Genomic DNA, 23060 nt, shown 5'->3' with positions numbered 1-23060 from the left:
CGCCCCGCGGCTTTGCGGGGCCGTGGGATCGGCGTGCCGCGGAGGGCCAGGGCTGACGCCGCGGACCACGGAGTCGGGTTTCGGCTTTGCCCTTCCCGGACTTAGGCAGAGCCTCGGAGACCCGCGGGAGCGAGCGGGGACCTGCACGGGCCCCCCCTGGAGGGGGTGTGGGGACGACACGGCCTCACTGAGAAGTTAGCTCGGGGGAGCAGCTAACCACCACCACCCCTCGGAAGCCTTAGGAATCCCATTGTGCGGATGGCAGAAACTGCGGCTCAAGAGACTCCCCCCGGGCTCGAGCGGGACTCCGAAGCCGTGCGCCCATCCACGTGCGGCTCGGCTGGTGAAGCCGGGGCGCGTTCGGAGGCCGGGGACACACGGGCGGTGGGGGTGGGACCCAAGGCACGAGCTCCTCCCCCCACCCCCGTGCCCATCCGCTGATTTTGTACGGCTCATTCAGAAATCCCTCCGCCCGCCCTCCTGCCTCCTGTACCCGGGTGGTAGAGGACTTCAGATTGCCAAAAATGCCACCGTATCCTTAAGAAAGCCTTTCTCCCCTTATCTCCACCTTCCCCCCACACACACACACCAAACCCCCCTCCCTTCCCCTAGGACTTTTCACAGTCTGCCAGTCTGTTATTTATATCCACTGGAGTGGCCCGAGAGTGTTCCAGGCTGACCTAATCGCCACCTGCTCGGCTTCCTCGCCCCTCCCCTCCCGCTCCCTCCTGGCCCGGGTGACCCAGCGGCGATGCCCGGAGCCCCGCAGACCAGAGGGAGTGGGCCGAATGGGTCCATCGCTCAGGGGGTCCTTCCTTGCAGGGCAGATTGGCTCCGGGGTAAAGAACACCCCTCCCCCCCCAGCCCAGGGGCGCGCCATCTCCCTCCCCCCCCACAGTGCGCGAGCTCTGGGAGCCTGGGGCCCCCATTCCCTGAGGGGTGTGAGGACGTGCGCGCCCATTTCCAAAAGGCAACTTTTAAAAATAGCAAAATCTTGTTGCTTCTAAATCAGGGAGCAACCATTGGCGCGTTCTCTAGGCGGATGAATCAGCTCGCAAAAGAGAAAGGGGGTCTGCAGAGCATAAATGGCAGTTATTTCAGGGATAGTAGCATTGAGCTGCTAAGGGCTAAGGTGGGAGCAAAAACTGTCTCCCCAAGATCTTGGGGGCGTGGCGGGGGGGAGACACTTAAGACGGGCCACCTTTGGCCTAAGGACATGTTGCTGGTAGTGGATCTGAAACCTGAGCGTGTGGATTCTGAAACCAGTTTCAACATCCATCTTGCTTTTGGGGCTTTGACAAATCTCTTCTCTCCTTATCTCTGTTTCTGCCTCTATAAAACCTGACAGATGACCCTGTTGACCTTCCACTGGGCCTGGTGCCCCAGTTAATGAATGATTGTAAAACAACTGCAAATAAGAGCAGCTAGGGAAACATCTAATGACGGCCATAGCAGTTTATATTCTTTAAAATTCAGTTAGCATCCATCCCAGTGCCTGGGGCATTTAGGCACCTAGACAGAAAGTGTGAAAATACAAGAATGAAATTAATTACAGGAGCCGCTTATTAAAGCCTCATTAAAAATAAAGTTGGCAGCAGGCTCTGGGAATCTAGAGAAATGAGGGCATAGAGACTGAGAAAATAGCGGTTCATCAGACCTCAGAGAGAAGCGGGATGTAGTGTGGAAAACATCTGGTTTCCCTTGGGTTCAATTCTACAAGCAGAGATCAGAAATATTGCAGTTGATCTTAATTGTCTCCAGGGTACTGTTTGTGGTGTGTGTGTGTGTGTGTGTGTGTGTGTGTGTGTGTGTGTGTGTGTGTGTGTGTGTGTGTGTGTGCTGTGTAATGGGAGGAAGGGGGAGAAATGAGCACATTTGGGCTGCTTCAAAGGAGACACACCTGCCTCTGGAAACTACTTTCCCTGCAGAAGGGGAATTCAGATTGCCCTATGGACAAAGCCTTTAATACATGCTGCAATATCAGTGCCATCCCCAACCTGAACAGAGTTCAAGATGACATGCTCCCAAGGCGGATCAAGACAAAGTTTTAATAAGAAGCAGCTTGGCTCAGGGCATCAGATGGCAGATTGGTCTGTAGCCAAGTATCAGGACAACTCATAGACTCACCTTGAGTTTCTGGAATGTCCTAACCACTGTACCTTCACTTGTTTATTTATTCATTCATCCAGCCAAGAAAATATTTGAATTTTCACTGGATGCTAAACCCTATGCTTAAGTGTTGGGAATACATAAATAAGACAGAACCCCAGGAACACAAGAAAAACCAAGTTCCACAAAGACAGGACACTATTTGGCTCTGTGAGTAGGGAATTAGTCATGCAGAGAGGCATTCCAAGGCGGGTGCTTCAGGGAGTGCCAAGCCCCAGGAGTGTTAGCATATGATTTTACGACCAGCAAGTCTGCTTTTCGGCTTCCGTGCTACACAAATGCAGCAAGAAGTATGGAGATGTTTGCATATCCTATTTGCAATGGGAGGGGGAATGGAAACAAATGTGCATCACAAGGGAGGTGGTGAATCACTAAAGTTCACCCATGCTGTGGATCACTCTGCAACAGCTGGAGAACAAAGTACAGAGAGGAATTTTCCTTCAGTTTGGTAGGACTGAGGATTGAACCCAGGCATAGGTACGTATACATATTCTAGTCAAGCACTCTACCACTAACCCCTAGCCAGAGACGGAAAGACACAGAGACACACTCTTACATGAAAATCTCTAAGATACTGCTGAGTGAAAAGGTGCAGATCATGCTAATATTTAGAGAGAAAGTACACCAAATGAATTCCAATAGTTATCCCTAAGGAGAGGTCTCAAAGTGATAAAGGAAACTTTTTGGAATAATAGAAAATTTTCAGTAAGGGACTGTGAGTGTGGCTGAGTGTAGAGTGCTTAGCACACACAACATAAGGGACTGGATTCAAGCCCCAGAACCCTTCGGATGGAATTGCAATAAGAACATGTATCTATCATTAGAATGCAGACTGAGCTGCACACAGGTGACTTACGCCTGTAATCCTAGCTACTCAGGGGGCTAAGATCTGAGGATTTTGGTTCAAAGCCAGCCCGGCAGAAAAGTCTGTGAGACTCTTATCTCCAGTTAACCACCAGAAATCTTGAGCACTGTGGCTTAAAGTGGTAGAGTGCTAGCCTTGAGCACAAAAGCTCAGGGACAGTACTCTGGTCCTGAGTTCAAGCCTTAGAATGAGTACAGAAGAAGAAGAGGAAGAAGAGGAAGAGGAGGAGGAAAGGGTGAGGGTGGGAAGGGGATAGTGCTGCCCAATAGAATTTTCTGTAGTGACAGAAGTGTTTTAAAGCTGTGCTGTCTAATAAGATAGCCACCAGCCACTCAGTGCTATTGAGCACTTAGAAAATGGCTAGTGTTTGGGGGAGAGGGGGGAGGCTGGGAAGGGATGTGAAGGGTAAACAAAAGGAGGAGGCTGCAATGCTTGGTAAGAAATGTACGCATTATCCTGCCCATGTAATTGTAACCCCTCTGTACAGTATCTTCACAAATAAAAGAAAAGAAAAGAAAATGGCTAGTGTGACTGAAGAATTTTATTTATTTATTTATTTATTTATTTTCAGTTGTGGGGCTTGAACTCTGGGCCTGGGTGATGTCCCTGTGCTCTTCAGCTCAAGGCAAGCGCTCTACCACTTGAGCCACAGTGCCACTTCTGGTTTCCCAGTAGTTTATTGGAGATTACTCTCACGGACTTTCCTGCCTGGGCTAGCTTGGACTGTGATCCTCTGATCTCAGCCTCCTGAGTAGCTAGGATTATAGGCGTCAGCCACCAGTGCCCAGCTGAATTTTATTTATTTATTTTTTTGTTTTGTTTTCTTTTGTTTTGTTTTTGGGTCCGGTTGTGGGGCCTGAACTCTGGGCATGGGCACTGTCCCTCAGCTCTTCAGCTCAAGGCTACCACTCTACCACTTGAGCCACAGCACCACTTCTGGCTTTTTTTCTTTTTTTTGCTTATGTGGTGCTGGGGAATCGAATCCAGGGCCTCATGCATGCAAGGCAAGCGCTCTACCACTGAGCCACCTTCCCAGCCCCTTTTATTTATTTTTGAGATAGGGATTTCACTATGTTGTTCAGGCTGGCCTGGAACTCCTGAACTCAAGCAGTCATCTACCTCAGCCTCCAGAGTAGCAGGGACCAAAGGGTAGGCCACCTTATTTTATCTTTACCTATGAAATAATTTATTTTTTCATCTTCAAATAGCTTATGAATATCATGAATTTTGGTCAATGTCACCCCTCCCCCATCACTGAGAATTAAACCCATGCCTTTCACACTAGAGTGCATGTACTTTACCACCTAGCTATACCCCTAGCTCCCATTTATCTTTTTTTAATATATAATTTTATTATTATTTTTGTTTATGTTGTACTGAGGGATCGAACCCAGGGCCTCATGCATGCTAGGCAAGCACTCTACCATTAAGCCATATTTGCAGCCCCCCCCCCCAAATTATCTTTTTAAAGATAACTCTGAGCCAGGCACCGGTGGCTGGCTCATGCCTGTAATCTTAGCTACTTGAGAGGCTGAGATCTGAAAAGCAGGAGTGGCACTGTAGGAAAAATCTCAGGGACAGCTTCCAAGCCCTGAGTTCAAGCCCTGCAATTGACCCCCCCCCCAAAAAAAAGAGAGAGAGAGAGAGATCTGAGCTGGGTACTAGTGGTTCACACATGTAATCCTAGCTACACAGGAGGCTGAGATCTAGAGGATCAAGGTTGAAAAACAACCCAGGCATAGAAGTCTGAGAGGTGCCATCTAAAAACTAACCAGCAATGGGGGTGATATTGATCAGGATGCATTGTACTAATAATCTGACTTGATGAATTAAAACCCCTTTGTCCAACAACATAAAATATAATCTGGGTGGCTCATGCCTGTAATCCTAGCTACTCAGGAGGCTGAGATCTGAGGATCATGGTTCAAAACCAGCCTGGGCAGGAAAGTCCTTGAGACTCTTCTCTCCAATAAGCCACCAGAAAACCAGAAGTGGCCCTGTGGCTCAAGTGATAGAGCGTTAGGCTTGAGCTGAAGAGCTCAGGGACAGTGCCCAGGCCCAGAGTTCAAGGCCCATAACCAACAATAAATAAATAAATAAAATAAACAGCAAAAATCATCTGAGCTGGAGGTGTGCCTCACGTGGTAGTGCACTAGCCATATAAGCCAAAGGCCCTGAGTTCAAAGTTAGTGGGGGTGGGGTGGGGGTGGGGGCACACAGCAAAACAAAAAACTCTGGCAATCCAGTGGAGGGTAAATTAGAGCAAGCAGAGGGTTGAAGGCAGACCTTAACTGGTCTGAAGCCCTCCTTGTTTCTCGAGTTACTTGAGGCCTCTGGACATTGCCCCAGCAGCATTCCTGACAGGCAGCTGAGTAAAGTATCAAAGTATCCTGATTCATCGACTATGTTTTTAGGATCTCAGGCAACCCCAGGTGGAAAAACTGGTCTGAGTTATCCAGTGAGACTAACCCCAGTGGGGGAGGCTGTTTCTGGGTTATGATGGCAAGAATAGCAGAGGAAGGGCTTTAGGTTGAAAATGCAAAACAGGTTTCTGAGTACAGCTACAGAGAAAGTTTCTCCAGGGGCAGGAATTTGCCCAAGGCGGATTCTTTGCAAAGTAACAGAGCTAACAGAAGGTTCCCTGGGAGCAGCCACTGTTGTCTGTCTACCTTTCAGCTCTGAACGGTAGGAGGCCTCTGCTCAGGAAGTCAGTCCTGTCCTGTCCCAAGTTTAGGGCCATCCTTTGCTAGTAACATAGGAGTTCTATTAAAGTAGCCCTTTGACTTTATTTAGCAAATGAGGTGCCTGGAATACCCAGTGTGTGCCGACACCATGCTGGTTGTTCACTCCTCAATTCAAAGAAAGCACACAAGATCCCTGACTTCATAGAAGTTCAATAAAATAAAGGTCGGAATGGTAATTACAAACTGTGGTTGGACTGGGGGTATATTTCAGAAGTGCAATGTCTCTTAGCTTGTGTGAGGCCTGGCTTCACTCCCCAGCATTGGGGAAGAAAAAGAGAAAGAAAAAAAAAGCAAGAGGCTGTGAAAACAATAACAGGAGCATAATTTTGATAGGGAGATGGTGAAAGACTTCTCTGGAAGTTTGTGTGTCTCCCTCAAAACCCAAATGGCAGTGAGCTAGGAGAACAGAAAATGAACAGAAGAACATTCCGGGCAAAGGACTGAGGAATCGGTATACACAGACTTTGCCATGGGACCTTGGCCTTCTGGAAAGAGGAGAGAGAGGCTATGGCCTGGAGAGTGATTGTGTGAAAGGCGCAGAATGAGGTATGAGACTGCAGCACCCCGCCTCTGTTCTGCTTTGTGAGCTTCCTCTGAGTGCAGGAGGAGGCCCTGCCAGGGATATAAGCAGAGGAGGGGACACCACTTAATCCACAGCAACACTTCCAGGTTTCTGGTTAATTGGAGATAAGAGTCTCATGGATTTTCCCGACTAGGCTAGCTTTGAATCGCAATCCTCAGATCTCAGCCTCCTGAGTAGCTAGGATTACAGGCCTGAGCCACCAGTGCCTGGCTAGTTTTTTTTTTCTTTTTTTAAATGGGGGGCGGAAGGGGGGTGTTCACGTGCTCCTAGAGATTCAGTGTCATAGTAGGGACAGAAGTCAAAGCAGGGCAGTGGAAAGGAGAGTGGGAAGAGAGGAATGTGAAGGAATGTAAAGTCACGTCTCCCAACTCCTCTAACATGTGCCTCATCCACCCATAGGGAACTAGCTCAGCTGTAACAGAGAGAATCATTTTCCTTTCTGCCACTTGGGGTTTTCTGCAGTCCTCAGGAGAGACAGGTCAGAAGATGAGTAGAAGATACTGCCAGACCTCAAAACTCCTCATTTCTCATTCTCTGGCCCCCACTCTTTCCAACACGGCTATCCTATGGTGCCAGTGAGGGTACTTGAGATCAGCAAAGAGCTTTTACACCACTTTCATTGGTCCCTATCAGTAAATACTATATTGCCAAGAGATTACATAACAACTTCTATTTGTAGAACATTTTAAAGTTTAAAAGCATCTCACAGTTTATTTCAGCATGAGTGGTTGCTGTACAAATCTGATTGCATGGAGGAGATCCCTGGCATTCTTTGTACCTTGTGAGAGAATATGGAGTTAGCAGATGGCTCACGCCTGTAATCTTAGATACTCAGGAGGCTGAGATCAAAGTCAGCTAAGGCAGACAAATCTGAGAGACTCTTACCACCAATTAACCAGCAAAAAGCCAGAAGTGGAGGTGTAGCTCAAGTGGTAGAGAGGCAACCGTGATTGAAAAAGCCACTCAAGATCGCAAAGCTTGGAATTCAAGCCCCAGTACCAGAAAAAAAAAATTGATTTAGTGTGGAAGGTGCTCCATTCCTACACAGTCAAGTCAGGGAGTGTTTGTTTTGGTGCTTACATTGCTATCTGACACTGGCAGATATTACGTACATTTTTTTCTTGGTATTGGGGATCAGTCTCAAGGCCCATACATTTTAAGCATGTGTTCTGAGCTGCATCCTCGTCCTAAGTTATATACTTAATATTGCCATGGTCAATACGTGTGTGTGTGTGTGTGTGTGTGTGTGAAAATGGAATAATGAAACTAGCTGAAATTGTTTCAAGAAGGAGAAAGCAGGGGTGAGGAGACTGACGCAAAGGGGTGAGTCTGATGAGGCACATTTTATATAAGTAAGGACCTAGTACAACGAAGTCCCTTTTGCAGCTCATATATACTAACAAAAATGGCTTGTTTGTTTTTGAATGGTACTGTAGTGCTAGCTTTCAGCAAAAAAGCTTAGGGGCAGCGCCCAGGCCCTGAATTCAAGCACCAGGACCTCCCCCCCCCAAAAAAAAAAAATCCCAAGACCAAACCAAACCAAACCAAAACTGTAAGGTCTGCACAGGAACACCTCCCTACCCTTTGGCTAAGTTTGGGCCCAGTATCTGTTCCCTAGGTAACTGGCAGACCTGAAAGCAGTCACCTTCCCCTCCTGCTAGGTCACATCCTGGGCCACCCCTGGTCACATGCCCCTCCCATCTGACCTTAGGAGAGTCCCACACCCTGAGGTCACACCATTCCCCCACCTGGCCACACCTCTTCCTGTCCCTGGCCTAGATAAGTCCTGGCCCAGGAGTGGGGTGCCCCTTTTCCTTTTCAGCCATGTTTCTCCACCATGCACGGTGTGGGCAGCAGTTCAGTAAATAAACTTCTCCTGGGGCTGGGAAGGTGGCTCAGTGGTAGAGTGCTTGCCTTGAGCTGAAGAGCTGAGGGACAGTGCCCGGGACCAGAGTTCAGGCCCCACAAATGGACCCCCCCAAAAAATAAAATAAAATAAATAAACTTCTCCTGCTGAATAGCGTGTGGTGTTCTCTTCATCAGCCACCTAATGAAACCTAACTAATATACCTTACAAAAAAAATGTGTATTTTTTTTAAGTATTCAGCCAGGTGACTCATACTTGTAATCCTAGCTACTCAGGAGGCTGAGAAATGAGGATCACGGTTCAAACCAAGACTAGTCAGAGATTCTTATCTCCAATTAACCATCAAAAAGCTGGAAGTGGAGCTATGGCTCAAGTGGTAGAGTGATAGCCTTGAGCAAAAAAAACTTAGGGACAGTGCCCAAACCCTGACTTCAAGCCCCAGGACTCACACACAGAGACACACAGACACACAAATTCAATTTTTGCAGAAGCTGGGAGGCAGGCCTTCCTTTAACATGTCTATGAATGTGCTCAAGTTTGGGTACTTAAACGTGTATTGGAGATGCCAAGCAATAAGAACTCGGGAAGCATGAGTTCTAATCAGTCTGTTTCCAATCCTTTCAGAGGAATGTGAACTTTCAATTACCCACAAGGTCTGCAGAATCCCCCAGGCTGTCATTTGCAAACCACTGGCTGCAGTGGGGAAGCCTGCACACTTCATCTGTGCAGATTGTGGATGGTTTTGCAGACTCAGCAGTGTGGGGATCCGTAGACAGCTTGAACAGAGTCAGAATCATGTATCAGCCTGCACCAGGAAAAGGATCCTCACTAGATGAAACTTCACACAGGGAGAGTGCAACACTGGCTTGCACCAATTTTACAGCAAACTGTAAAGACTACAGATTCTACAACTTAAAGGCCCACCTAGTCCTTCCCTTTTCATCTTATGATGACTTAAAAAAAATGAAAGAGAAAAAAAATGAGCCTAAGTGCAATGTTTTTCACCCTGTGCTCTATTATCTGTTCTAGAAGCCATGAGAGCCACATTGTTTTGCAGATCAAAGAAACTGGCATTATTTAGTGTCATGCTCATGGCCTGTCCACCTTCCAGTGTAAACACGAGATCTGACTCGCTGTCACCAGCAGCTTTTGAGTGAGTTGCCTGTGAAGCTTTATGTCAAAATCCCATCACAGACAGGACCAAACATCTATAAGTGGGGTTTCATGGCATAGTATCTATGGAGCCCTGGTTGGACCATGCACCCTCTCATCAGAGTAGCAACAATAAAATAGATGTCTTAAATATAATTGTCAAGGGGCTGGGAAGGTGGTTCAGTGGTAGAGTGCTTGCTTTGCATGCATGAGGCCCTGGGTTCGATTCCTCAGCACCACATAAGCAGAAAAAGCCAGAAATGGCGCTGTGGCTCAAGTGGTAGAGCGCTAGCCTTGAGCTGAAGAACTGAGGGACAGCTCCCAGGCCCTGAGTTCAAGCCCCAGGACCAGCAAAAAATAAATAAATAAAATAAATAAATATATTTTATAAGTATAAATAAAAATATACATATATACATATATATATATATATATATATATATATATATATATATATATATAGTCAGCCAGGCACCAGTGGCACAGATCTGTAATCCTAGCTACTCAAGATACTGAGATCTGAGGATCATAGTTCAAAGCCAGACCAGGTAGGAAAGACTTTTACTAATTAACTAATTAATTTACTAATTAACCACCTCTAGAAGTGGAGCTGTGGCTCAAGGGATAGAGAGCCAGTCTATCTCAGTGCTCAGGCCCTGAGTGAAACCTAGTATCAGTACACACACAAAAATACATGTGTCGGTCCTGGGAAGGTGGCTCAGTGGTAGAGTGCTTGCCTCGAATGCATGAGGCCCTGGGTTCAATTCCTCAGTACCACATAGGCAGAACAAACCGTAAGTGGTGATGTGGCTCAAGTGGTAAAGCTCTAGCCTTGAGCTGAAGAGCTGAGGGACAGCGCCCAGGCCCAGAGTTCAGGCCATGACCGACCCAAAAAAAAAAAACAAACAAACATGTGTCCAGTTATCACTCCATGGCTCATCAGATAAGAATGGATGACATCAAGTGGCTAGGCAGTTGGTTAATTGTGAATCAAAAGGAAGCAAAGTAAAATCTAGGTTAAGGGTGCCTCCAAACTCAACCTGAAATAGGGCTTTCCTGGTATGTGAAATACAGATTTCCACTATTCTCAATGCTTCCATCTACCATGGAACATTTCCCAGCCCTAAAAACAGATTATGGGAAAACCTAGTATCAAACAGGACATTTCCCTTGCTCATGAAAATCCTGCCTTTGCATTTCCTGCTGCCTCTGCTAGGAATGCCGTCCACACCGACGTGACTCAGTCTCTCCAGATTCATCTTAAGTGTTACCTTCTTTGGGGAGACTTTCTTGATTTGGTCCTTTCCTCATCCCACTCCAAGCTAACTTAAAGGGTCCGTCTCCTTTAACCCTTCTTCCTCCCCATGCTTCCACTCTCATGAAGCTTCTCACACTCACTGTCTCTGAAATGAGTATTGTTGCAAAGAACAACAAACCCATACTATGTGGAGGGTGTTAGAAAGGCATTATAGAGTTGTGTGTTGGATTTTTGGGGGAGGAGCTCAAAGCAGTGGGGTTTTGCTGTAGATTGGAAACAGAAGGAAGTGTGCACTATTTTATGACTGTCTATTGAAGGGGTCTAGAACATGCCACCCCGAAACTTACCACTTTAGTTTTCTCATAGTGCTGGGGATCAAACCCAGGGCCCGTGCATGCTAGGAAGCGCTGTACCACTAAGACACATTCCCAGCCTATCACTGCATCATTATTATGATTATTTTGAGCTAATGCTTGAGAAACGGCGAATACAGAAAAGGCTGATTCCTTCTTCCCTTCCACCTAAGAGTAGGCCATGAAATTTCCCATGAGAAAAGTGCCCTTGCTACACCACGAAGAGAACATTCTTATCCTCAGAGTCCGTCCTGACATGGACCTGAACAAACTTACTAAAATAACCCTTATCTTCCATTGTTTTCTTCCATAGACTTCCTAATCACTGTCTTACAATTTACGATCAAACCTTTGTCCTGTCACATGCTGTTTGTGTAAAAAAGCATATAGTAAAACATTTTGAGTTCAAGCCCCATGACCAACCCAAAAAAAAAAAAGAACGTAGATTATCTTTTCTTACACTATTTTAAAATTTTACATTACTTTATTTTACTTTTTCATTTTTATGTTTGGGCATTACTAAGATTTGAACATTTGCTAAGGAGGTCCTCTCTCGCTTAAGACAAAGCTCCTGACATTTTAAAATAATTTCTTACCATTTTTAAAATTATTTATTTATTTACTGGTACTGGGGCTTGAACTCAGGGCCCGAGTGCTATCCCTGAGCTTTTCTGCTCAAGGCTGATGCTCTACAAATTGAGCCACTTTCAGCTTTTTGGTGATTAATTGAAGAGAAAAATCTTATTGACTTTCCTGTCTGGACTGGTTTGGAATGGTGACCCTCACAGCTCAACCTCCTCAGCAGCCATGAGACTTTGGCTCCTGGCCACTGTTTTATTATTTTAATCTTTTCAGATAGGGTTTCATAATTTCGCCTCTACCTCCCCTGTACCTGGGATTAAAGATGTTCACCATAGGGCTGGGATGTAGCTCAGAGGCAAAGTACTTGCCTAACAGGAACAATGACCTGGGTTCAATCCCCAGTACCAACAAAGAAAGGACAAAAATTATATATATACTTAAATAAAAATGTTCACCATTAGGATAATCTCTAGCTTGTTCTCTGAGGATTTCCACTAACTTTTTGCAGTCTGACCTCAAACACTCTGCCTTCCAAGTTGCTGAGAAATCAGCTTATTTTTTAAACTAATAAATTTAAACTGACATAAAAATATAAAAATGGTATTTATGGGGTACCATCTGATGTTTTCATATATATACATATTGTGTATTGTTTAAATTGGGTTAAGCATATCTTCTCAAATATCACTTCTGGTGAATGCATTAAAAATTCTTCTAAAATATACAGTACATTATCTACAGGCATCTCTTTTGCAATAAGCACAAAAGAACTCCTATGATAACCTTTTTGTTTGTTTGTTTGTCAGTCATGGGACCTGAACTCTGGGCGTGGGAGCTATCCCTCAGCTCTTCAGCTCAAGGCTAGTGCTCTACCACTTGAGCCACAGCAGCACTGACAGCTTTTTTCTGCTTATGTGGTGCTGAGGAATAGAACCCAGGGCTCCATGCATGCGAAGCAAGCACTCTACCACTGAGCCACCTTCCCAGCCCTATGACATCAGTTTGAGACAGGGCCTGTATAGTCCAGACAGGCCTAAGACCCATGATCCTGCTGCTTCAGCCTCCTGAGTCCGGATGACAGGCAGCCACCACCACAATGGGTTTCTCTAGCAGTGTCTTTAAGAAAACCTATCAGCTGGACACGGGTGGGCTCACAGCTGTAATCCTAGCTACTCAGGAGGATGAGACTTGGAGGACCTCAGTTCAAAGTCCGAGTGGGTAGAAAAGCCTGTAAAAAAAACTCCTATCTCCAATTAACCAGAAGAAAAGGGGGGAGGGGAGGGCAGAACTGGGGGTGTGGCTCAACGCCAGCCATGAGCAAATAAAGCCGAGCAAGCACCAAGGCCCGAGTTCCAGCCCTGATAGCTGCACAAAATTAAAACGCAACGCGCCCCCCAACACACAACAATGCCCATCTGTCTCGTGAGAGGAAGGAGCGAGCAAAGCCAAAGCAGATGCACGTATTTATGTCCACCGAAATGGAGAGATATCCGGCCCTCCTCGGCGTTTGGGCAATCTTGATATCTTCGCCCGTGTTAGGACACGAGCGATCAGGTTTTGTCACGTCAGGCCCGGCAAATAGGCGACAACCTCAGTTCTTCCCCTGGGGTGAAGGAAAAAAAGCACATCTACAGCTCCACACGGCCAGGGAGCAGGCAGCCCCTCCCCCGACGCACGCACGCCTCTCCGCAGGCCCGCCCCGCCCCCTCACGCCCGCCCTTCTCACCAGGAAGGGGCGGGGCCGCCGTGCGGGGGCGGAGCCCCAACGCCGCGCTGAGCGTGTTTGGCGGGAAGTTGGCTTCGCTGCGCGCTGCGTGTGGCAGTGCGAGTTGCCCCCCTTCCCGCCTCCCTGTTCTCTCCGCTGACGCTTGGAATCGGCGTGAGACGTTAGCAACTCCTTCGCACCCGAGTAGGCCATGGCTACCAAGATACGCCCAGAAACCAAGAAAAGCTCGGAGGTCGTGTGCCTCGGGAGCAGAAGTCTCCGGGAACTGGAGCCCGAGGCCAAGAAGCTCCGCGTGAAGGGCCCGGGTACTGCGCGTGTCGGCCGCGTTATCACTGGTTCCCGCCGTTGAGGGGCCCCCCGCCGCGGCCCGGAAATGGGACGGCGGGCCCACTTCCCGGGCGCCCACGCTGCGGGCTGTAGTTGTTGGCCTACAGGGCGGGCCGTTAACACCTGAGTTTAGGCTTAACAACTCCCATCCCAGGTGACCAGGAGAAGCTTGAGGGCTCGGTTTTCACAGCCACGGACTCCACGTACCTAGTTTGTCTCAGGATTATTTTTTTTGGGGGGGGGGAATAGGTATGTACACGGGCCCTGGGCACTTCCCCTGGGCCTTTTCTGCTCTACCACTTGAGCCATAGCTCCATTTCCAGACTTTCCTGCCCAGGCTGGCTTTGAACCAGATCCTCAGATCTCAGTCTGTTGAGTAGCAGGATTTTACAGGCGTGAGCCTCGTGCCCCCCCCCACCCCCCCGCCCCACACTACTGCCTCAGGATTTTTTGTTTGTTTTAAACCCCTGGACTTCCCTCAACTTGGATGCTAAATACCCACCGGCCGATTGTTAGCTATTTGTCCTTGGTGCTTTCAGATATGAGGATTCCAGCTTCTCCCCCTCCGTATTCGCGTGTTCAGTACTTGAACTTGGGGCTGCGAGTTGGGGTGGAGTGGATTGTTTAGTCCATGAGAAGAATTAGTTGCAAAAAAAGATTCTGAAAATTGGTACCACCAGTACATCTTGATGTTCCACACTTTCTTTATTCTTATAAAATTTATTTACTTCTCCAGAAGTAACCTGCTTAGAGCTGAGTCAGGCTGGCTTCTGGAAAAATCCATAGGACTTGGAATGACTGTTGGAAAGTACTTGATTACTTTTAAGCTGGTACTGAGTGTGAATTCGGGTCCTGGGCACTGACCCTTAGTTTTTTTTTTTTTTTTTCTTTTTGCTTATGTGGTGCTGAGGAGTCGAACTCAGGGCCTTAGGCATGCAAGGCAAGCACTCTACCACTGAGCCACCTTCCCAGCCCCTGACCCTTAGTTTTTTCACCCTAGGCTGGCAACTCTACCTTTTGAGCCATAGCTCCAAGTGTAGCTTTTTATTGGGGGGGGGGCAGGGCAGACCTTACCTTCTAGTTTCTAAATATAATTCTCAGATCTCAGCCTCCTGGGTAGCTAGGATTACAGACAGCAGCCACAGACATGAGATCAGCTTTATTTTATTTTATTTTTTTATTTTGAAACAAGGTCTTGCTGTGTGGCCCAGATGATTTTAAAACTCTGGTGGTCCTTCTTGCTCAGCCTCTTAAGTACGGGGATTACACCCAGCCTCCCTACTGCTACTTTAATATAGAATTGAAACATACTTTTTTTTCCTTAAAACAATTATACCATGCTGTCCTAAAATCTTACTATGTATTATCTGTGATTTTAAAATTCCCAACTCCAGTTTTCCATCCCACACTGGAAAGTCTGCAGTATACTTTCTTCTTGTTTATTTCTTTGGCCCAGCTTTCAGGAATACTGCAATATCATACTTTAGGGGAGTGTTTGGGGGAAGGGAAGTCTGTACTCATTATTTCTTTCTTGTGCTGAGTGAGACTAAACAGACTGTGGAAAGGCTTTTAGGAGGTGATGGGACAGACTGACTATGCTGAATGAAACAGCAAGGCTGTCTTTATGTAATTTCAGCTGAAAACCTTTCTGTGATTGGAGAGGAAAATATGTGTCTGTTCTTCTTGGCAGGTTGTAGCAGGAGATGTGAGTCAGACTGCCTTTGGGAAGGTTTGGCTAGCCTGCAAGTCCCACCATCATGCAGCAGCCTGCAGGTCCCACCATCGTGCAGCAGCATTGTCAAGGACCTCTACCAGCATAGGTTGGATGAAGCTGCCTGGCCATCACTACGACAGGTGAGGAAGTTAGTTCCTGATTGAAGTTCAAAGGTTTGTATGGTTTTTCAACTATTTGATGCTCTGAAGCTAGAAGATATTTTGGTTCAAGTTGGCAGAGTGGTTAGATCACTTCAACCTTGTGCCTGGCGTACTGAGCACTCAACCAGGGAGAAAAACTTTTCTGATGGAATGTACTCTACCCCCTTGTGTTCCAAATTAGTTCATGTATATTGTAGATAATTCATGCACAACTCTAGTTAGCTTTCCTTTGATAGAAGGACTTGACCCTAGAGCCTATCTGTGAAGGAGCCTGAGATTGCAGTTATCAAGGATTTGAGTTTTATTTATGAGTTTATTTTGGTGATACTGGGGTTTGAATGCAGGGAAGCTTGCTCTCATTAAGCTCACAGTTGATGTTCTACCACTTGAACCTCACCTGTAACCTTACTCTTTTTTTTCTGGTGCTGGTTCTGGAGCTTGAACTCAGGGCCTGGATGCTTTTGTGCTCAAGGCTAGTGCTCTACCACTTGAGCCATAGCTCCACCTCTAGCTTTGTAGTTATTTATTGGAGATAAGAAGAGTCTCATGGGCTTTTCTGCCCAGGCTTCGAACTACAATCCTCTAGATTATTGGCATTGAGCTCCAGGCTAGGACTTGAGATTTTTAGTGTTTTTTTTTTTTAAATAGAACTTGAGTTTTAAAGCAACTGATTCAACTTAGTTCTTTTTCTGTGTGGCAGGGTCTTCAGAAATCCTTTTTGCATTCTCTTGCTTCTTACCGGATATTCCAAAAAGCTGCCCCCTTTGACAGGAGGGTTACATCCTTGGCATGGCACCCGACTCATCCCAGCACCCTGGCTGTAGGCTCCAAAGGAGGAGATATCATGCTCTGGAACTTTGGCATAAAGGACAAACCCACCTTTATTAAAGGGGTAAGCAGTTCCTGGTGCTGGATGATAGTGCTAAAGAAGTGTTTATTGAGTGAATGAATGGAATATTGACATTATCTAGTAGCAAGTAATGGGGCATTTTTAAACATGCCAAATGAATTACTGAATGCCTGCCCTTGAAATATTAGGAGGTATCAACTAGCTCACTCAGAGTCTAAGCCCCTTCTTACCTCTTTGAGATCTGTTTTTTTTTTCCCCTTCCCCTGTTATTTATAATTGAAACAGGTATCTGGGAAAAACAGTTTAAAGGAGGAAGGATGTATTTTGGTTCTCATTTTCAGTCTGTGCCAGACTAGTTTTATTGTTTCTGGGCCTGTGGTGAGGCAGTATATTAATGGTTGAAACTGTATTGGAGCAGAGTTGCTCAGCTCATGGCAGCCAGGAAGCAGAAAGACAGACAGGAAGGGGCTAGGGGAAGATATGCCCCTCAAAGACATATTCCCTTAGCCGGGCGCCCGTGGCTCTTGCCTGTAATCCTAGCTACTCAGGAGGCTGAGATCTGAAGATCACAGTCCAAGCCAGACCGGGCAGGAAACTCCATGAGACTCATCTCCAATAAACCACTAGAAAACTGGAAGTGGCTTGATTCCCGGCTCCACTTCTAGTTTTTTTGAGGGGTGGTTAATTGGAGATAAAGAGGCTAACGAACTTTTCAGCCAGGGGGCTTGAACTCTGGGCCTGGGCGCTGTCTCTCAGCTCTTCAGCTCAAGGCGAGTGTTCTACCACTTGAACCACAGCGCCACTTCCACCACTTGCAGTTTTTGAGTAGCTTATTGGAGATAAGAGTCTGATGGTGATTTTCCTGCCCGGACTGGCTTTGAACCAAGATCCCCAGATCTCAGCCTCCTGAGGAGCTAGGATTACAGGCGTGAGCCACTGGTGCCCAGCATTAAATGTTCCCTTAAGTTAGAATAAAGCCGGGTGCCTGTGGCTTACAGCTGTAATCTTAGCTACTTAGGCTCTTATCTCCAGTTAATCCCCAGAAAACTGGAAGTGGTGCTGTGGCTCAAAGTGGTAGAGCACTAGCCTTGAGCCATAAGGCGCAGGGACAGCACTTAGACCCTATGTTCAAGTCACATGACTGACCAAAAAAAAAGAAACCAGAAATGTTTACTGCCTCTACTATTCATAAGTATATCCATCCCGTTTCATCATTTCCTATTTCTGTGTTTTCCTGTGTTACATCCCCTCTCCCCAATGTTTATCACTAGGTGAAATATTGGATTTTTTAATGTCTTTGCACATTAGAAAAAAGCTCCATAATTACAGGGATCTTGTCTTTCTGGTTTACCACTGTATCCCTAGAGCCTAGAGCAGTGGCTTATAGTAGCTGCTTTATATTTCTTGAAAAAATGAGGGCTATGAAGTATAGCTGGGAAATTGGATGTGTGCATACTCCAGAATATGAGAAAAGGAAAAATCCCTTATGAATTGAGTTGATGGAGAGGTTTCACAGATGAGTGAGCAATAAGAAAAAGATATATTTAAATGAAGAGAGAAACAGGAAAGATGTATGTTGGTGCAAGGTACGAGATAGGTGTTTAAGAAAACAAATTATGGAGGTCAAGAGGGAAGACAGCCAGAGGAGTGTTGACTACAATACTTGGTGGGCCTCCTGCCCTCTGACAAGGTAGGCAATAAGGTAGGTGGTTTCTAGGAGAGGAGCTTTAAATTTGAGTTAGAATCCAAAGCTCCTCAGGTAAGAAGAGATTTATTTTTTCTAGAAATCTAGGGCATGTGAATAAAAATAAAATTTTGGTTCATTCTTGAAGTGGTAAGAAGTAGTCTATTCTAAGGACAGAGCCTCCTGACCTCCTGGGGCTTGCATTCAGGGCATGGGCACTGTCCCTGAGCCTCTTTGTAGTCGAGGCTAGCATTCTACTTGAGCAACAGTACCACTTCTGGCTTTTTCTAAGTAGTTCATTGGAGATAAGAGTCTTACTGACTTTCCTCCATGGGCTGGCTTTGAACTATGATCCTCAGATCTCAGCCTTCTGAGTAGCTAGGCTCACAGGCCTGACTTTTTTTTTTGGTCTGGTTGTGGGGCCTGAACTCTGGGCCTGGGCGCTGTCCCTCAGCTCTTCAGCTCAAGGCTAGCGCTCTACCACTTAAGCCACAGCGCCACTTCTGGCTTTTTTTCCTTTTTGCTTATGTGGTGCTGAGGAATCGAACCCAGGGCCTCGAGCATGCAAGGCAAGTGCTCTACCACTGAGCCACCTTCCCAGCCCAAGCCACTTCCTTTTTGCTTATGTGGTACTGAGGAATCGAACCCAGGGCCTCATGCATGCAAGGCAAGCGCTCTACCACTGAGCCACCTTCCCAGCCCAGGCCTGACTTTTTAAAAAGAGGAATGACAACTACTTTGAATTTGTGCCAGACTGAGGCTGCTTTTGTTTTACATTGTTTGTGTGTGTGTGTGTGTGTGTTTGTATGTTTGTGTTTTGCTGGGGTTCAAACAAAGATCTGTATGAGGATTAGGAATAGTCTACCACTGAACTATATCTGTAACTTCTTGCATCACCCCCTCCATTTATTTATTTATTTATTTATTTTGGCCAATCCTGTGGCTTGAACTCAGGCCTGGGCACTGTTCATGAGCTTCTTTTTGCTCAAGTCCGGCACTCTACCACTTGAGACACAGCACCACTTCCAGCTTTTTCTGTTTTAGTGTAGTTTCTGTTGTAGTGCTGAGGAATTGAACCCAGGGCCTCATGCATGCTAAGCAAGCACCCTACCACTAAGCCACATTCCCAGCCCTGCATCACCCTTTATTATATTATATACATACAGCTAAAGTTTCCTTACACCATCAGGCTGATTGGTTTGGTCATTTGAACTTTATGATTGCAAGGAGTTAGCATGCAGCAGAGGAAGGTATGCTGGTTTGAGATGAACTTTATTTTATTCCTTGATATTGATAGCAGGAAGCTGATTTAAGATCAGTAACTAGAGGAGCAGTAGTGCCAAGTTTTTTTTACTTTAGTCATCTGACCTTGGCTCTGATCTTGACATTTTTCAAGTCTCTTGATTGGGGAATATGTATAATCAAAATGAAGGTAGCTTTATTGTATTCATGTGCAATTTCTATTCATACAAATGGAGATGATGACAGTATAAGTGAGACATGATGGACACATCTGTCATCCTAATAGGAGACTGAGGCAAAGAAACCTGCAAATTTGAGGCCAGCCTGGGCTACATAGTATAACAACCTGTCTCAAACCAAAAGAGAGAGAGCGAGAAAGAGAATTATAAAGAATAAAGTAAACTGACCCCAAATCTCTATTTTCAGCACTATTACACACACTCATTCTATTGCCAGTGTTATCACATAAATACTCTGCTGTGCTATCTGTTGTGGTTTATTTATGTCAAACATTTTAGTTTAATCATACCATACCAGAAAGACACTATTTAAAAATATTCCATAATTGTTTCTCTCTTTTTTTAATGTCTTTAGTTTGGGTGGTCTAGGTAATGTCAACCTCATAAAGCAATATAGAGAACATTCTCTCTGCTTCTTTTTCCTGGGGGGAAAATAGTGTAGACTCTGTATTGTTTCTTCTATAATATATATAGCAAATCCATTTAGGCCTGGAGTTTTTACTTCTTTTTACCTTTTAACTGAGATGTAATTATATGTAGTAAATTGTACATTTGAAGTATTCAATTTGATGAGTTTGGACAGCTATGAGAATTTATTACCGAAGTTATGCTCAATATTTGAACCTATCTGTCATCCCTAATAGTTCTATAATACCCTTTCTGATCCATTCTTCTCTATTCTTGCTCTTGTGTCTAGGGAGCTACTGACTTGCTTTTTATCCCTATAGATAAATTCACATTTTCTAGAATTTTACATAGATGGTATCATAAGTATATGTTTTTTTTGTCTAGCTTCTTTTCTTTTCTTGTCAGTCATGGGTCCTAAACTCCGGGTCTGGGCGCTGCCTCTCAGCTCTTCAGCTAAAGATAGCATTCTACCACTTGAGCCACAGTGCCACTTCTGGTTTTTTCTGCTTATGTGGTACTGAGGAATCGAACCCAGGGCCTCATGCATGCAAGGCAAGCACTCTACCACTGAGCCACTTCCCAGCCCCTGGTCTAGCTTCTTTCATACAGTATTTTTGAGATTCACCTACATTTGTTTTTATTTCTGAATACTGTCGATTTTTCCATTTATCTGTTCAAAAACATTTGTTTTTTTCTAGATTTTGACAACTATAAATAAAACTGCTATAAGTATTCATGCACAGGTGTTTATGTGCATATCCATTTTTATTTTCCTTGAGAAAATACTTTAGAGTGGAATGATTTGGTTGTAGGTAAGAGAATTTTTTTTTTTGAGGTGGTCTCATTATGGGGCCTCAAATTCATGGTCTTCCTACATTAGCCTCCCTGTTATTGTGATTATACACTGTACTTAGCTTTAGAGAGGAATTTTTTTTTTAACCCAGCAAGTATTCTACTACTTGAACCACACCCTGAATCCTATAGTGAAAATCTTTTTCTTTTTTTTTTTTTTTTTTTTTGGTCGTGGGCCTGAACTCTGGGCCTGGGTGCTGTCCCTGAGCTCTTCAGCTCAAGGCTATTGCTCTACCACTTGAGCCACAGTACCACTTCCAGCTTTTTCTGCTTATGTGGTTCTGAGGAATCGAACCCAGGGCCTCATGCATGCAAGACAAGCACTCTAACACTGAGCCAACTTCCCAGCCCTGTGAAAATCTTTTAAAGGTTTTCATTTTGTACGTATAGGTCTTGTGTGTTAAGCATGCACTCTACCACTGTTATATCCATATCCCCAAAGGTTTTATTAAAGTGAAAAATAATGTTTGTATTTACCTATATATTGCTCTTTTCAGTGCAGTTCATGCTTTTGTGTGATCCAGATTTCCTTTTGGAATCATTTTGCTTTGCAAGAATTCCTTTAACATTTGTTGTAATGTGGGCTGGTTGATGAGGAATTCTATCTACTTTTGCTTGCCTAAGAAAGTACTGCTTTTTAATTTCCAAGAAGACATTTTTGCTGGGTATAAAAATTCTGGTTTTACGGTTTTTACTGGGGGACTTGAACTCATGGCATGGGCACAGTCCTTTAGCTTCTTTTGCTCAAGGCTAGCACTCTACCACTTGAGCCACTATGCTATTTTTAGAGTTTTCTGTTTATGTGGTACTGAGGAATTGAACCCAGGGCTTCATGCTAGGCAAGCATCTACCATTAAGCCACATTCCAAGTCCACTAGTTTCATAGGTTTTAGGAAATTAAATTTCATTTTTTTTGTTACTCCTGGGGCTTGAACTCAGGGCATGGGTGCTGTCCTAAGCTGCTTTTTGCTTAAGGCTAGCACTCTACCATTTGAGCCATAGTGCCACTTCTGGTTTTTTCTGTTTATATGGTGCTGAGGTTTCTAACCCAGGGCCTCATTCATATGAGGCAAGCACTCTACTACTGAGCCACCTTCCCAGACTTTCTGGCTACTTTTTTTTTTTTTTTTGTCATGAGGCTTGAACTCTGGGCCTGAGAACTGTCCCTCAGCTCTTTAGCTTTTCAACTCAAGGCTTGTGCTCTACCTCTTGAGCCACAGCGCCATTTCTGGTTTTCTGGTGGTTTATAAGAATCTCAGACTTTCCTGCTGGGGGTGGCTTTGAACTATAATCTTCAGATCTCAGCCCCCTGAGTAGCTTGGATTACAGGTGTTAGCCACTAGTGCCCCACTCTTTCTGTCTACTTTTAAAGTGTCTATAATATGCCTTGCTTTCTGAGTTTGTTCTGTTTGGGTCAATGAACTTCACCTGTGGGTTAATAGTTTTTTGTTGTTTTTGTTTTGTTGGTTGTGGGACTTGACCTCAGGGCCTACGTGCTGTCCCTGAGATTTTTGCTCAAGGCTAGTGTTGTACTGCTTTGAGCTACAATTCCACTTCTAGTTTTCTGGTGGTTAATTGGAGAAAAGAGTTTCACAGACCACTTCTAGTTTTCTGGTGGTTAATTGGAGAAAAGAGTTTCACAGACTTTTCTGATCAGGCTGGTTTTGAACCTTGATCCTTAGATCTCAACCTCCTGAATAACTAGGATTACAGGTGTGAGCTACCAGCTCCCAGTTTCAGATAGTTTTTTTCCCTTCTCTTCACCCTCTTCTTCTTCCTTCCTCTTCTCCAAACTCCCTCATTCTTCTTTTCCTTCCTACCTCTCCTATAGCCTAGAGTGTAGGTCTAAATTGGCTCCACTATCTGGGGGTATTTTTGTAAAGATGGATTCCTTGTGTATTAAGAATCCTTTGAGGACTGGGAAGGTGGCTTAGTTGTAGAGTTGCCTAGCATGCATGAAGCCTTGGGTTCAATTCCTCAGTACCACATAAACAGAAAAAGCCAGAAGTGGCACTGTGGCTCAAGTGGTAGAGCGCTAGCCTTGAACAAAAGAAGCTTAGGGACAGAATCCAGGACTGGCAAACCTAAAAAAGAAAAAAACTTTTTTTTTAAATTTTTTATTGTAAAGATACTATACAGAGGGTTACAGTTACATGAGTGAGGTAATGAGTACACTTCCTCTTGAACATTGTTAGCCCCTCCATTGTTTTCCCCCTACCATCCCCTCCCTCCCTTCCCCGAAGTTCTTTTTTTTTTTTTTGATTGTGATTAAGTGATTACATAA

General features: G+C 45.2%; 1 protein-coding gene across 2 annotated transcripts in view; it reads left to right on the top strand.

Annotated features, from left to right (window-relative positions):
• The first annotated feature begins 13489 nt into the window (after positions 1-13489).
• Ddb2 (damage-specific DNA binding protein 2, 48kDa) overlaps positions 13490-23060 on the top strand; it is a 24998-nt gene continuing 15427 nt past the window's right edge. For both annotated transcript variants that reach the window (XM_013030049.1, XM_013030048.1), the window contains exons 1-3: positions 13490-13604; positions 15317-15480; positions 16202-16393. In XM_013030049.1, the coding sequence (XP_012885503.1) occupies positions 13490-13604; positions 15317-15480; positions 16202-16393 (471 nt within the window). The remainder of the gene's footprint in view (positions 13605-15316; positions 15481-16201; positions 16394-23060) is intronic.

The sequence above is a fragment of the Dipodomys ordii genome, unplaced genomic scaffold (genome assembly GCF_000151885.1).
Source record: "Dipodomys ordii isolate 6190 unplaced genomic scaffold, Dord_2.0 Scaffold125, whole genome shotgun sequence".
Lineage (NCBI taxonomy): Eukaryota > Metazoa > Chordata > Mammalia > Rodentia > Heteromyidae > Dipodomys > Dipodomys ordii.
The sequence above is the reverse complement of the archived record's forward strand: the minus strand, read 5'-3'. Positions and strand labels throughout refer to the sequence as shown.